Genomic DNA, 16,581 nt, shown 5'->3' with positions numbered 1-16,581 from the left:
TACACAATGATATAGCCCCTGTACGTTGTTACACACTAGTCACAGTTACACAATGATATAGCCCCTGTACGTTGTTACACACTAGACAATTACACAATGATATAGCCCCTGTACATTGTTACACACTAGTCACAGTTACACAATGATAGAAGAGCGGTCTCTGTGCTGCCATTCTGAGTCGTGTCACTGCGCAGGGTAAATCACGTCTGCTCTGTCTCCGGTAAGTTTCGCTAGAAGTGACCTTGAAACGCAGCGTAATTGCTGGGGATGAGTAACGTGGGGTTTCCTGTGGTTTCCTCAGGTATGATGCTGGGAGGAGGATGCGGGAAGGAGCTGGCTCACTGGATTATTCATGGCCGCCCAGAGAAGGACATGTACGGCTATGACATCAGGTGAGGCCTCTGTTCCTGCAGGGAGTCATCAATGTTTTATCACGTAGAATCGTTGTTTATGAAGAATTGATGGGAGCACGGGGTTGAAGCTGAGCTCGGTCAGACAGAATATCAGTTTCCCCCGGCTGCTCAGGTCTGCAGAGCATTGCCCCCAAACCAAATGTGCGCAGCGCCAGTCTGCAGTGACAAGTGCTCGTTTTCAACGCGGGGGGTTCCCAAATATGGCTGCAGTAATAATAGTGGTAGCAGAAAGAGCATTGCCACCGGATCAATGTGCGATTCCTATAGGTTCCTCTCTGCATTATAATCATTGCCGCGTGGCAGTTTGCCATACGCAGAACATTCCTATGTAGTACTGTATATATCATATACTGTGTTGTGTGATTATTGTCCTACTATAGCTACAGCAGCTGATATATCTGGGCTGGGACCAGACGTAGGTTAGTGATCATATACCGCACTGTGACCAAACCTCCCGTCTACTCTCCCCTCACTGACTGCAACGTATATTGTTCCTGAGCTGCTAAAATGAGGAAACGCAGTATGGCGGATCGCGGCTTTTCGCGTGGTCGGAACTTATCTCCAAATTCAATTCCAGACGGTTTTCGCCTACGCGGAAAGTCAATGCAATGTAATAGGCGAAAAAAGATTCGCCTCTGAATAGCAGGAGATAAGAAGTGCAACATTTTTATTTAGGGGCGCAAACGTGGGGAAACCACTCAGAACCCCTGGGACAACCCCCACAGGACAACTGCGTCAGAAAAAATGGGGGAAAAACTAAAGAACACCCCAAAAAAGTACTTTCATTTTGGGGGTAAAAAAGTACAAAGTGGGGGGACAAGCATAAAACTAGTGAAATAGCCTCCTTGGGGTGCTGTAAGGAGGGGTCAGGTGTTTTGGGGGATTACAGGTGATGTAACAGGTAGGTTTTTCACGTTTTTTTTCAATTTCACTTTAGAGACTTAAAAACATACTAGCACCCATTTTCATGTACCCCAAATGTGACAGGACGACTTCTTGTCACTAATAAATACAGCTTATGCCATTCTTCACCACTTTATCAAGGACGCTAATAACAAGGATATTAAACAACCTCAGTACCCCAAACAGTGTTATTAGGGCTATTGGACACGTCTACAGTCATCCCCAATGCTAGTGCATCTTTTTGGGGGTTCAAACTGATTTCCCCTATTCTGACAGCACTTCCCGCCTGTCCTGCATTCGCCCCTTGCCGTTTTCACCTGTTTAGTAATTGAATAGGGAGAAAAGCGGGACGCGCACGAAAAGTTTTCACGTCCAAAACACGCGATGTAGGCAAAAAGTCCAGCAGACAAAACTTTCTCGCCGATGCAAGTACGGCCCCTAGTGTGATTTAGGCCTGGTGCTCCCAATTATTCAAAACCCATACATCCGGATATCAGACCCTGTATCGGTCAGTATGTAATTCTGCGTAGGGTTAATTCACTTGGGAAATTAGTGTGAAAAAAATCCTGGAACTGTGTTTCCGGTGTTAAGTGGATCAGCGCTGCAGAGTGCGGCGACACGGCGAGAGCGTTCCTACTTCCTAGCGCCTTTGGCTTCATTCAGATGGTGAGTGCTGAGTTTGTATGTTCTCCCCATGTTCATATCCATTTACCCAACCCCCCTCCAACAACAAAATTTCAGTAGGATAACTGGCTTCTTACTAATTCGTCCCTAATAGTTTGTTTTAGGGAAATAGACTGTAAGCTCCACTGGGACGGTGATGAACCTGAAGTGACCGTTGTGGTTATACGGCACTGCGGCATATTATACGGCACTGCGGCATATAATGTTTCTATATGAATAAAGGATTACCTCGGGCATGTTGGATCCTCTCCTTTAGCCTCAGGCATCGAGATTAAACTGTAATCCCATAGAGACAACGACTGTGACCAAAATGGCGCCGATGTGCGGTGCTGCGCAAAATCCCCAGCCCCACGATAGAGCAAATATAACTTTTTACCTTTCTGCCAGCATTTATCATCTTAGTTTAGTTTAATCCTGAACTTGTCCCGGTCAGAGCTGCCGCCCCCAGCTGGGGTTATAGCGTGGGATGTTGGGGCTCCCCCCTCCCCTGTGGGCTTCGGCCCGAGCTCACTCCTCATTGTTTAAGCTCCGGATAGCGAAATGCCGGAGACGTGAAAATCCTGCTCTGAGTGAGTTAGAATATTAATTACAGCTGAGCAGCTGCTAAGTAATACCCCACAGATCCCACTCATGCAGAACTTTAACTCCGCGCCTTGGCTCTCCATCTCGCCTCTATTGTGCATCCGCCGGACCCTGTGATTATTACACGTCTTCTGCGGCCGGACAATGTAATCGCACAGCGAGCTAAGACTTGTCATTAAATCTATTTCTGCTTAATGCAATGCTGTCTAATTATGCGTACAGGCTAATAGCGTCTGAGAGGGAATGGCGCCGGAGGGGGCACAGGTTTGCTGTCCTTTAGGGGGTGGACTTGCCTCCTGCCCATTTCACGACAGTGCCAGGGGACTGGTATAAGGGAGAGAATTTAGGAGACGGGACAATGACTGTCGCCTAGATTACTCCCAGAATGCTCTGAGCCACCGCTGAGCACAATTATTCTGTCTTGAAGGTTAATGTGATGTAACATCATAACTAATAATGATAATTACAAGTGATGCGTTATTATACAATGCTGGGCGTACGCCGCGGCCTATATAAAGCCGGCTCGCTCAGCATTGGTTGGGTCATGTAGGTTACTATAATGGGAATATACGAGTGTGATTTAGTTTTACTTTAAGGAAGCAGCAAATATTTATTTTATGTCTCAACTGAATTCTGAACATTTTATTTTTTTTATAATTTAAGACTCAAAAGGTTTTGCCAAAAAATGAACAATGTCCCAACAGGAAGCCCTTGTACTTGACATCATAAAATAGAAAGTCAGTTGCACTCTTGGTGGTAAATAGCGCGTGGCCCACACATATAGCTGTAATATTATTATGTCTTTAGCTGGTTTAATAAACCACAATTACCTCCGCAGTGTGTGCTGTTATATTGCGCAGACTCTGGGAGTACCCATTGCTTAATCAGGGGTCTCTACCAGTATTAATGTGTCTTTATTCCCCGACCAGTTATCCGCGGCTGTATACACACTATACGTGTAATAACACGTCCGTCTGCTTTTGCCGACGTGCGTCTCCGGTCAGTGGATTATTTACAGTGTCACTGCCGTCTCAGTCCGGTCTGTGGGGTCTGGATCCGCATACACACTGGGAGAATCCTGTAGATACTTGTGGAGCAACAACTACGCGTTTCGGTCACCCCTGTGACTTCTTTAAGTTGACTGCTCCTTCTCCAAACATGCCAGAATAAATGGCCCAGTCCTTATTCCTATTGGCTGTGTTACATTAGGATTCCACGTGCAGCTAATTAGCTTGTCCAGGTTCAGTTCCTAATCGCTTCCTACATAGTGCTTCTCAGCATAAGTGTGAAACCTTCATCTCATAGATGATATCTTACATCCAGCGATACTAGTGATGATGGCTGCGTATGGTAATAGTGATCGGTGCCATGCGTAGGGAGGATGGCGTACATTAGCGGCCACATATGAAGCTGCGTGTGTCTGAGGATCTGGCCCATCACGTCTACATCATAGTGTGGAGCAAGCGGCCAGGATAGAACCGTGACTGGGACCTAAGCCTGGCACTGCTGTGAGCTAACCCAGTGTTCCCACCTCCAGTCCTCCGGTAACAGCGCATGTTTTCCAGGTTTCCACACAGAATCACAAGTGATCCCTGTGCTCTTGTACAGAGATGCACTGTCAGGGTCCCCTGAGGACTGGTTGTGAAGACCTCTAAAGTACTAATGGAGGCCCTAAGCCAGGAAATATGGAGGATATTCATCACTATAACCCATCTCTCATTATACTGCAGGAGACTCCACCTCTCATCACTATAACCCATCTCTCATTATACTGCAGGAGACTCCACCACTCATCACTATAACCCATCTCTCATTATACTGCAGGGAGACTCCACCGCTCATCACTATAACCCATCTCATTATACTGCAGGAGTCTCCACCGCTCATCACTATAACCCATTTCTCATTATACTGCAGGGAGACTCCACTGCTCATTACTATAACCCATCTCTCATTATACTGCAGGAGTCTCCACCACTCATCACTATAACCCATCTCTCATTATACTGCAGGAGATTCCACCTCTCATCACTATAACCCATCTCTCATTATACTGCAGGGAGACTCCACCACTCATCACTATAACCCATCTCTCATTATACTGCAGGAGATTCCACCTCTCATCACTATAACCCATCTCTCATTATACTGCAGGAGACTCCACCGCTCATTACTATAACCCATCTCTCATTATACTGCAAGGAGACTCCACCGCTCATCACTATAACCCATCTCTCATTATACTGCAGGGAGACTCCACCACTCATCACTATAACCCATCTCTCATTATACTGCAGGAGATTCCACCTCTCATCACTATAACCCATCTCTCATTATACTGCAGGGAGACTCCACCGCTCATCACTATAACCCATCTCTCATTATACTGCAGGAGATTCCACCGCTCATCACTATAACCCATCTCTCATTATACTGCAGGAGACTCCACCGCTCATCACTATAACCCATCTCTCATTATACTGCAGGGAGACTCCACCTCTCATCACTATAACCCATCTCTCATTATACTGCAGGGAGTCTCCACCGCTCATCACTATAACCCATCTCTCATTATACTGCAGGAGACTCCACCTCTCATCACTATAACCCATCTCTCATTATACTGCAGGGAGACTCCACCGCTCATCACTATAACCCATCTCTCATTATACTGCAGGAGATTCCACCGCTCATCACTATAACCCATCTCTCATTATACTGCAGGAGACTCCACCGCTCATCACTATAACCCATCTCTCATTATACTGCAGGGAGACTCCACCTCTCATCACTATAACCCATCTCTCATTATACTGCAGGGAGTCTCCACCGCTCATCACTATAACCCATCTCTCATTATACTGCAGGAGATTCCACCTCTCATCACTATAACCCATCTCTCATTATACTGCAGGGAGACTCCACCGCTCATCACTATAACCCATCTCTCATTATACTGCAGGTGACTCCACCGCTCATCACTGTAACCCATCTCTCATTATACTGCAGGGAGACTCCACCGCTCATTACTATAACCCATCTCTCATTATACTGCAGGGAGACTCCACTGCTCATCACTATAACCCATCTCTCATTATACTGCAGGAGATTCCACCGCTCATCACTATAACCCATCTCTCATTATACTGCAGGAGACTCCACCGCTCATCACTATAACCCATCTCTCATTATACTGCAGGGAGACTCCACCGCTCATCACTATAACCCATCTCTCATTATACTGCAGGGAGACTCCACCTCTCATCACTATAACCCATCTCTCATTATACTGCAGGGAGTCTCCACCGCTCATCACTATAACCCATCTCTCATTATACTGCAGGAGACTCCACCGCTCATCACTATAACCCATCTCTCATTATACTGCAGGAGATTCCACCACTCTTTAACCAATCACAACCGCTGGATCCGGGAGCGGAGTCACGAGTCCTATGCCAAGAATTACTCTGTAGTTTTCCCGTATGATGAGCCACTGGCTGGAAGGAACATGAGGAAAGATCCATTATACCAGGTAATAGAGACCGATATAGAAATGTGCTTTACACGTATGGATCTGACGCAATAAGAGGAAGTTTGTGGTTCCTGCCATGGGGTCACTGCCTACGCTGCCAGTACAAAGGGCTTAGCCTGTCACCAGATAAGATGTTTGCGTAGTATTGTCGGCATTAATTGATTGACAGTTACGAGTGCCAGGTCCCTCCCATCACTTGTGCCTGATCTGAAATGCCGTTACCAACTCCTGTGTGGGAAATGTATATAATTATCCTCCTTGTTTATTATGGAATTAGTACTTTGCTGAGTTTATGGGAAAGCTGTCTTTTATTATATGTATGTAAAGATCTTGATGTATGTCGCGCGTTGCGGTCCGGGTATGTCGCGCGTTGCGGTCCAAGAGGAAGGGTGTTTATTAGTAGTTTTGGCCCACAGATACCGAGAATGATATTCTGCATGCAGAATTGGAGAAGTGGTACTGTGCATTTATCTACAGATACGGAATGAGAACTGCTACTGAGAATCCATATAACATAGTACAATGCAGTGAAATACAAATAGTTAAAGGTAATTACATCTAGTCTGCAGGACATAAGGAGTGGTACTGTGCTGACCAGTCTGCAGGACATAAGGAGTGGCACTGTGCCGACCAGTCTGCAGGACATAAGGAGTGGCACTGTGCCGACCAGTCTGCAGGACATAAGGAGTGGCACTGTGCCGACCAGTCTGCAGGACATAAGGAGTGGCACTGTGCCGACCAGTCTGCAGGACATAAGGAGTGGCACTGTGCCGACCAGTCTGCAGGACATAAGGAGTGGCACTGTGCCGACCAGTCTGCAGGACATAAGGAGTGGCACTGTGCCGACCAGTCTGCAGGACATAAGGAGTGGCACTGTGCCGACCAGTCTGCAGGACATAAGGAGTGGCACTGTGCCGACCAGTCTGCAGGACATAAGGAGTGGCACTGTGCCGACCAGTCTGCAGGACATAAGGAGTGGCACTGTGCCGACCAGTCTGCAGGACATAAGGAGTGGCATTGTGCCGACCAGTCTGCAGGACATAAGGAGTGGCACTGTGCCGACCAGTCTGCAGGACATAAGGAGTGGCACTGTGCCGACCAGTCTGCAGGACATGAGGAGTGGCACTGTGCCGACCAGTCTGCAGGACATGAGGAGTGGCACTGTGCCGACCAGTCTGCAGGACATGAGGAGTGGCACTGTGCCGACCAGTCTGCAGGACATGAGGAGTGGCACTGTGCCGGCCAGCCTGCAGGACATAAGGAGTGGCACTGTGCCGGCCAGCCTGCAGGACATAAGGAGTGGCACTGTGCCGGCCAGCCTGCAGGACATAAGGAGTGGCACTGTGCCGACCAGCCTGCAGGACATAAGGAGTGGCACTGTGCCGACCAGCCTGCAGGACATAAGGAGTGGCACTGTGCCGACCAGCCTGCAGGACATAAGGAGTGGCACTGTGCCGACCAGCCTGCAGGACATAAGGAGTGGCACTGTGCCGCCAGTCTACATTAACATCCGGGACATTTTGGCACAGGTGAGATATGGGTTCTGCTTGGTGGTGTCGTGGATTTCGTGGCATCTTTGTGTACCACTTTAGCCCGTGTAGCCTTTGTGGTAACTGTTTTCCACTTCACCAGCCTAAAACTAACCAGATGTGTAACCTCTCTCGGCAGGAGCTGCTCCAGCAAGGCTGCGTATTCCAGGAGAGACACGGCTGGGAGCGGCCGGGGTGGTTTAACCCTGAAGGACCAGCTCCGGTGAGTGCAGGTCACCCCTTGTTCCTCTGTAATGACCTAGGGCCAGGTTCCGCTGTATGTGCCCACGTTCTCCTCCTGCCCTGCTGAGATCTCTGTGGGGTGCATGTAAAAGGCCACACTCTGTGTCGGCAGCCATGTATGCTCTCTCCAGCGCCCCCACCCTAAGGTCGGCAGCCAGGGCCAGCGCGGATGTTGTATATGGTTCTCTGCAATATGTCATGTTTTCTATATCTGGTGCACGGTGTCACTGTCATGGGTGGTGCCCGGCTCTCTGTGTAGTGATGCCCAGCAGAGCGTCCGCTAGATCTCAGTGAGGACAACCAAGCACCATCTTATTTCGGTGCCAACATAAAATGCAGCATGAACCTCGGAGGCGGCGCGCTGCACTTTGTATGTATCAGGTGTTTAATATTCTGTTTCATTCGCGCAGGCCGCTCTAATAGTGACCTACTAATCAGTCATCACCAGTGCCATGTTGGGCCACGGGTAGATCCACCAGGACACATCATCAGCTGGGCATAACCTCACCCCAGATTGTCACACTCTGCCCCTTTCTCACTGTTGGGCTGTAAATCCAGGTTCTGGGGTGCGAGATGCTCTGCAGAGTAGATCTATGGGTATTGCTCTGCCGATCACTGGGGAGATTAGTGCAATATCACAGCCAATGAGGGGCAATTGGTGTTGCAGTGTCCCCCCCCCCCCACCCCCCCCCAGGGCAGGACACTGAGGAGCTGTGAGGTTGTGGATGGTGCAGATCTGTAGCTCAGTGATGAGATCTAATCCTACAGGAAATAACGGACACGTCTCAGTGTTATAGCGGGATTATATACATCTCTCTTTTCTCTGCAGGTTCTGGACTATGATTATTATGGTGCATATGGGTATCAGCCGCACCAAGACTACGCTTACAGCCGGCTTCTGGAGAAGGAGTACACCTTCAGCTTTCCGCCTCACCATGACGTAGTAAGTGACTGGCGCCAGGAAATATGCGCAGTACGACAGCCATTTTCCCATCTGCCATTGTGTTACTTCTGACCGTTTCCAATCTACCAAATCTACATGTGAGCTGGTCGCCAGGAGCCTGAAGCACAACAGCTCGGTCACTTTACACCAGATATTAATGCAAATTGCTGCGTAAGTGGCCCATTAAATGTCCGCCAGTCCCCAACAGCAGAAAGGTCGGGACAGTCAGAGACGTTATTCCATTGTGTGTTATCCCTGTGGCTGCATGTACCACTCCCATCCCTCTACTCTCTGCTCCCTCCCATCTGGTCCACGTTTATCAGATGCCACATCCGTGGCCTCCTAGTGACCAGCTGGACCTGGGGTCATTGTATTCTCTCATTTTCCCTCCTCCTCCTTCTGTCTTCCTCATCCCTATAAATAGCATTTTATATTATTCTGCTCCCTTCTCATTTAAAGCGCCATCTCTCTCTCTCTCCCTCTCCCTCTCCCTCTCCCTCTCCCTCTCCCTCTCCCTCTCCCTCTCCCTCTCCCTCTCTCTCTTTCTCTCTCTCTCTTTGTCTCTTTCTCTCTCTCTCTCTCTCTCTCTCTCTCTCTCTTTGTCTCTCTCTCTCTCTCTCTCTCTCTCTCTCTCTCTCTCTTTGTCTCTCTCTCTCTCTCTCCTGTACCCGATAAACCGATCACACACACCCGTACATACAACAGACCAAGACCCCTCTAAGTGCACACCCCGATACACACCCACAGTGCACTGATATATATATAGATAGATAGATAGAGGAGCATCAGTGCATTGTGGGTCTGTATCGGGGTGTGCACTTAGAGGGGTCTTGGTCTGTTGTATGTACGGGTGTGTACATATATATATTATATACACACACACCCCGCCTAATGCCCGCCTACCATGGTACCATTAGTGACCCGTGCCTGCGATGTGCTAGGAGTGAGGTGATCGCTAATTCAGTCCCTTTACTTCTGGGCTCTGCAGCCGACCACCCTAATGTGCCATCATCAGACCATGCATGGGCTAGCGCCCAATGCCCTTAGGCTACAATGGCTAGCTCCATCTGCGCCGGGGCCAAGCTGGTAATTTTGGCATCTTAGCCCCTATATAATCCTATGGGGGTTGCTATGGTGAATTAATACTTGGGGGATAGTTAGTATTTGCAGGTATCTCACATTCCACCCCTTCTGGTGACACACAGGCGAGATCCGATGGACAGCGCGGTGAGGAAGTCACTAATGAGCGCATTCTGTGGTATGTGACATGAGCAGGTTTTCTCCTGGCATCAGAGCGGAGCTGAGGAACGACGTGTTAGGGGAGAGACTGCGGTGACAGGATGACAAGCCCCTCGCTGCACAGACAGATCCCAGTTATAATTAGTCAGCCGGAGTCTCTGTATATAGCTGTCACGTATAGGAGATGGGGGAGATGTATTCTTTATCTTGTCAGCAGCCCTGACATCTGATGGAGTCTTCTGATTTCCATGTGAGGGGTCCGCGCCGCTAATCAGCAATCTGCCATGAAAGGGTTACCCGCGTATAAAGCTTTCTGCATTGCTGGCACCTGACACAAAAGTTTGGGATGAGTCACTTTACAGTTTATTTCAATCTCTGGTTCTTTTTCGATAAGTGCAGAATACCCCCCCCCCCCCTCCCTCCCCTCCCTCCCCTCCCTCCCCTCCCTCCCCTCCCTCCCCCCACACCCCCCACCCTCCCTGTCCATGTTCATCTGTTGTGTTTGACACGCTGTCATTTTTAGATCAGGAGAGAATGCGCTATGTGCCGGAACGCCGCGGCTGTCTTCGACATGTCCTACTTTGGAAAGTTCTACTTAGTGGGGCCGGATGCCAAGGAGGCGGCTAATTGGCTGTTTACCGCAAACATCAATAAGCCCCCAGGTAAATGTTACAGGGCAATAAAGGGTGTACAGCTACAATAGTCATATACAACATGTAACTGCAGAGCTGAATGTACGCCGGGCTAAGCAATATAGGCGCAATGCGCAATTTGGCATCTAGACCATTCCCTGTATTCCCTGCTTACACTCAGTCAGTCCCGTATTGGTTCCATGCTATTGCGTACGGTCTCAGGGTAACCCCTCTATGGGTAGATTCCATGGCACCTATGGTACCTGCACCCACTGTCTTACGCTCCGTACACACAGAGCGATCAGACAACGATCAGATATCAAACATCCAGCACATGCATCAACCCCCAAACTACTATATCGTATAGTAACCAAGCTGACCTGCATGCACGGGCGATGGGCGATATCGATATTGACCATCGCCCGTGCATAGACCATCGTTTGGGGGTTGGAAGGGCCCAAAAACAGGACTATATGATCGATAGCGATCTATCGTGTGTACAGACCGATAGACTCATAGCTGTACTATATTCTTTAGGCAGCGATTTACAGATTATTCCACATTTTCATCTGTGACTTGTAGTTCTTCCACAGCTGGAATGTAGCATGTTAGAGTGATTGGTATGTTGCCAATGTACAGTATTTGTGGATTGAGTGCGAGTGTTCTCTGAGCCAGGAGATGTACACGCGCAGGTGATCGCGTTCTCTGAGCCAGGAGATGTACACGCGCAGGTGATCGCGTTCTCTGAGCCAGGAGATGTACACGCGCAGGTGATCGTGTTCTCTGAGCCAGGAGATGTACACGCGCAAGTGATCGCGCTCTCTGAGCCAGGAGATGTACACTCGCAGGTGATCTCGTTCTCTGAGCCAGGAGATGTACACGCGCAGGTGATCGCGTTCTCTGAGCCAGGAGATGTACACGCGCAGGTGATCGCGTTCTCTGAGCCAGGAGATGTACACGCGCAGGTGATCGCGTTCTCTGAGCCAGGAGATGTACACGCGCAAGTGATCGCGCTCTCTGAGCCAGGAGATGTACACTCGCAGGTGATCTCGTTCTCTGAGCCAGGAGATGTACACGCGCAGGTGATCGCGTTCTCTGAGCCAGGAGATGTACACGCGCAGGTGATCGCGTTCTCTGAGCCAGGAGATGTACACGCGCAGGTGATCGCGTTCTCTGAGCCAGGAGATGTACACGCGCAGGTGATCGCGTTCTCTGAGCCAGGAGATGTACACGCGCAGGTGATCGCGTTCTCTGAGCCAGGAGATGTACACGCGCAGGTGATCGCGTTCTCTGAGCCAGGAGATGTACACGCGCAGGTGATCGCGTTCTCTGAGCCAGGAGATGTACACGCGCAGGTGATCGCGTTCTCTGAGCCAGGAGATGTACACGCGCAGGTGATCGCGTTCTCTGAGCCAGGAGATGTACACGCGCAGGTGATCGCGTTCTCTGAGCCAGGCGATGTACACGCGCAGGTGATCGCGTTCTCTGAGCCAGGCGATGTACACGCGCAGGTGATCGCGTTCTCTGAGCCAGGCGATGTACACGCGCAGGTGATCGCGTTCTCTGAGCCAGGTGATGTACACGCGCAGGTGATCGCGTTCTCAGAGCCAGGCGATGTACACGCGCAGGTGATCGCGTTCTCTGAGCCAGGAGATTTACACGCGCAGGTGATCGCGTTCTCTGGATATCAAAATCCAAGGGATATCTATGGCCTAAATCAAACAATAGAATAGAACATATTGTCTAGAGCAGCGATTTTCACCCTTTACAACTCGAGCACACTACATGAGATTTTATAATTACTAAGGCACATTATCCGGCTATGGGACCTGCGTGACCAATGAGAATACCTACACATTGGCTCCCAACTAGCAATATACACACACATTGGCCTTCACAGGAATAAAACACACACACATTGGCCTCCACAGGAATAACACGCACTACACTGGCCTCCACAGGAATAAAACTCACTACATTGGCCTCCACAGGAATAAAACTCACTACATTGGCCTCCACAGGAATAAAACTCACTACATTGGCCTCCACAGGAATAAAACTCACTACATTGGCCTCCACAGGAATAAAACACACTACATTGGCCTCCACAGGAATAAAACACACATATAGGCCTCCACAGGAATAACACACACTACACTGGCCTCCACAGGAATAACACACACTACACTGGCCTCCACAGGAATAAAACACACTACACTGGCCTCCACAGGAATAACACACACTACATTGGCCTCCACAGGAATAACACACACTACATTGGCCCTCACAGGAATAACACACACTACATTGGCCCTCACAGGAATAACACACACTACATTGGCCTCCACAGGAATAACACACACTACATTGGCCTCCACAGGAATAACACACACTACATTGGCCTCCACAGGAATAACACACACATATAGGCCTCCACAGGACTAAAACGCACTACATTGGCCTCCACAGGACTAAAACGCACTACATTGGCCTCCACAGGAATAAAACACACTGCATTGGCCTCCACAGGAATAACACACACTACATTGGCCTCCACAGGAATAAAGCACAGTACATTGGCCTGACCGCCATGGCACACTTGACTAAAAGCTTGTGGCACACTAGTGTGTCATGGCACAGTGGTTGAAAAATGCTGGTCTAGAGCAATAAGCTGCCCTCAAGCTGTTGTAGAACTACACATCCCAGCTTTCCCTGCAACAGGTTTAGCATGGCCAAATGCAAAACTGTCAGGGCATGCAGGGAAGTGTAGTTCTATAACAGCTGGCGGGTCACTTATTGCCCAGCCCTGATCTAGAGGGATTTTGTTTATAAAATATTATCATTTAAACTTTGCTCCTATTCATTACATGTGGCCCATCCTATACTGTCCTGTGTGGCTGGTGGTCAGTGTCTGGCTCCCCCCATTGTGGTGCTTATATCGCCTGTGTCACCTGATAATTGCCTATACTCTATATCTAGGTACAACGGTGTACACCTGCATGCTAAACAAACGTGGAGGCACCGAGAGCGATCTCACCGTCAGCACTATAACGCCTGAAAGCTCGCCGTCAGCCCTGGCGCCAGACTTTGAAGGTCAGTATGCAAGAGCTGAATAAGCCCAACAAACCGTATAGTACAGAACATTTAACATGGAAATCTGTGTGCTCTAATCTTCTGGTTGCTGTAAAATATAAGCAGGGAAAATAGGCTGCTATAATTTGTTAACTAGGTAACGCAACTATCACCGGTACCGATACCTGTAATCATGGTCCAGAAACAGAAAAAGCAAATTGACAGCGCAGGAATAGCCTACCGGGGCCGTATACATGTGGGTTATAAGATGTAATACGGCTCCAGGTGAAAAAGAGCATAGTCCAGCAAAGAGTGAGGATCCATCGTGGTCAGCAGTGTCACAGAATATTCCAACAGAAATAGGTCCAATAGCCACCGACAGCAGGGTCCCTATATATAGCCACAGACGGCAGGGTCCCTATATATAGCCACCGACAGTAGGGTCACTATATATAACCACAGACAGTAGGATCCCTATATAAGCACACTGACGCGTTTTGCTGCCTATGTGGCAGATCCTCTGATGAAGCTGCTCCTCCTAGATGTCATGTATTTCACTAATCAGCCACTTTATTTTGCTATTTCAATCTGTTACCGGCAGCGAGGCGAGCTACAACACTATGTACAAGCACGTGTGATCTGTCTTCCAACGTGTTTCCTCTGGGCTGCGGTGGATTCATCAGGGAGTGCAGAAAAGTGCAAAATCCGCCCTGCCCTGCCAATCATCACCAGAGTGGGCTCATTCTAACTGTACATAATGACTATAGCCTGTTTGGTGCCCTCTTATCAGCCACTTTATTTTGCTATTTCAATCTGTTACCGGCAGCGAGGCGAGCTACAACACTATGTACAAGCACGTGTGATCTGTCTTCCAACGTGTTTCCTCTGGGCTGCGGTGGATTCATCAGGGAGTGCAGAAAAGTGCAAAATCCGCCCTGCCCTGCCAATCATCACCAGAGTGGGCTCATTCTAACTGTACATAATGACTATAGCCTGTTTGGTGCCCTCTTATGTATAAGGGACTATTGGCTGTCCCACAGGTGACTGTACATAATGACTATAGCCTGTTTGGTGCTCTCTTATGTATAAGGGACTATCGGCTGTCCCACAAGTGACTGTACATAATGACTATAGCCTGTTTGGTGCCCTCTTATGTATAAGGGACTATCGGCTGTCCCACAGGTGACTGTACATATCGTTTGGTTTGATTATCCTTCTGACCACATAGAGTATATATTATATATTCAAGCGCAGTGCAGGCTCCCCCCACTCTCAGGACTAAGATTTGGCCCCGGAATACGGGCTGCTTCTGATATGGATACAGCATTAGCTGCTTATACCTTTTGTCTTCCTCATGTCTATGGCACTGATTTATATGTTGTGTAGCCGGTACGAGTAATACCCAGATCCCTATATCTGCAGGAACTTCTCATTTATGCTCTAATTATTTCATTGTTTATAAAATCACTGATTTACTTTCTTAGAATTTGTAATATTTGTTTCTTAGTAAGTTAGGAATTTCCTATGTTAGTAATACTTATGTCTGTCCTCAATTTCCTGCTAATGTTATATACTCCCAACTATGCGCTTGTGGTGCTACTTAAACAACATTTACAGTTAGTAATGGCCAATCCTGGTGGAACATTTGCTTGATTATGTGCTGGACACTTAAGTTTTACATTATAGGCTGGTCAAATGGGTTGGCTGCATTATATGCTGGTCAGATGGGTTGGCTGCATTATAGGCTGGACAGATGGGTTGGCTGCATTATAGGCTGGACAGATGGGTTGGCTGCATTATAGGCTGGACAGATGGGTTGGCTGCATTATAGGCTGGACAGATGGGTTGGCTGCATTATAGGCTGGACAGATGGGTTGGCTGCATTATAGGCTGGACAGATGGGTTGGCTGCATTATAGGCTGGACAGATGGGTTGGCTGCATTATAGGCTGGACAGATGGGTTGGCTGCATTATAGGCTGGACAGATGGGTTGGCTGCATTATAGGCTGGACAGATGGGTTGGCTGCATTATAGGCTGGACAGATGGGTTGGCTGCATTATAGGCTGGACAGATGGGTTGGCTGCATTATAGGCTGGACAGATGGGTTGGCTGCAGTATATGCTGGACAGATGGGTTGGCTGCATTATAGGCTGGACTGATGATTTGGCTGCATTATAGACTGGACACATGGGGTGACTGCATTATAGGGTGGACTGATGGGTGGGCTGCATTATAGGCTGGACAGAAGGGTGGCTGCACTATATACTGGACAGATGGGTCGGCGTCATTATAGGCTGGACAGATTATTATATACTGTTCTTAAAAAAAAAAAATCAAGTTTTTTTTTTAAATTATTTTAACATTTTCAAAACCTAAAATGGTTCCAAAACAAAACATAACTCCATAGACACTGAGAGTGCAACAGCTCAAAGGTGACGTACGCCATGATGGCGCATAGTACACTAAATAATAAATAAAGCGCCTGCTGTAGGCGGAGCAACTGAGCCTGATAGAGAATATAGCATCTGTACAGGCTCTGCCCTGGGACAGCGCTGTGTGATGGGCCTGTAACTTATTGGATGACTGTGGCATCTGTACAGGCTCTGCCCTGGGACAGCGCTGTGTGATGTGCCTGTAACTTATTGGATGACTGTGGCATCTGTACAGGCTCTGCCCTGGGACAGCGCTGTGTGATGTGCCTGTAACTTATTGGATGACTGTGGCATCTGTACAGGCTCTGCCCTGGGACAGCGCTGTGTGATGGGCCTGTAACTTATTGGATGACTGTGGCATCTGTACAGGCTCTGC

The 16,581-nt window shown here is 48.5% G+C and overlaps 1 protein-coding gene across 1 annotated transcript in view; it reads left to right on the top strand.

Annotated features, from left to right (window-relative positions):
• The window catches only part of LOC148453980 (sarcosine dehydrogenase, mitochondrial-like), a gene marked incomplete at its 3' end in the record, with an annotated part of 52,562 nt that extends 38,769 nt beyond the window's left edge, over positions 1 to 13,793 (top strand). The window contains exons 10-15 of the mRNA XM_088461426.1: positions 302 to 392; positions 5,973 to 6,114; positions 7,783 to 7,866; positions 8,716 to 8,829; positions 10,592 to 10,730; positions 13,680 to 13,793. Coding sequence (XP_088317552.1) covers positions 302 to 392; positions 5,973 to 6,114; positions 7,783 to 7,866; positions 8,716 to 8,829; positions 10,592 to 10,730; positions 13,680 to 13,793 — 684 coding nt within the window. The remainder of the gene's footprint in view (positions 1 to 301; positions 393 to 5,972; positions 6,115 to 7,782; positions 7,867 to 8,715; positions 8,830 to 10,591; positions 10,731 to 13,679) is intronic.
• Between the last annotated feature and the right edge of the window lie 2,788 nt (positions 13,794 to 16,581).

The sequence above is a fragment of the Taudactylus pleione genome, unplaced genomic scaffold (assembly GCF_031769625.1).
Source record: "Taudactylus pleione unplaced genomic scaffold, aTauple2 ptg001045l, whole genome shotgun sequence".
In the NCBI taxonomy this organism is placed as follows: domain Eukaryota; kingdom Metazoa; phylum Chordata; class Amphibia; order Anura; family Myobatrachidae; genus Taudactylus; species Taudactylus pleione.
Note: the sequence above shows the minus strand (reverse complement) of the source record. Positions and strands in the feature narration are given on the sequence as shown.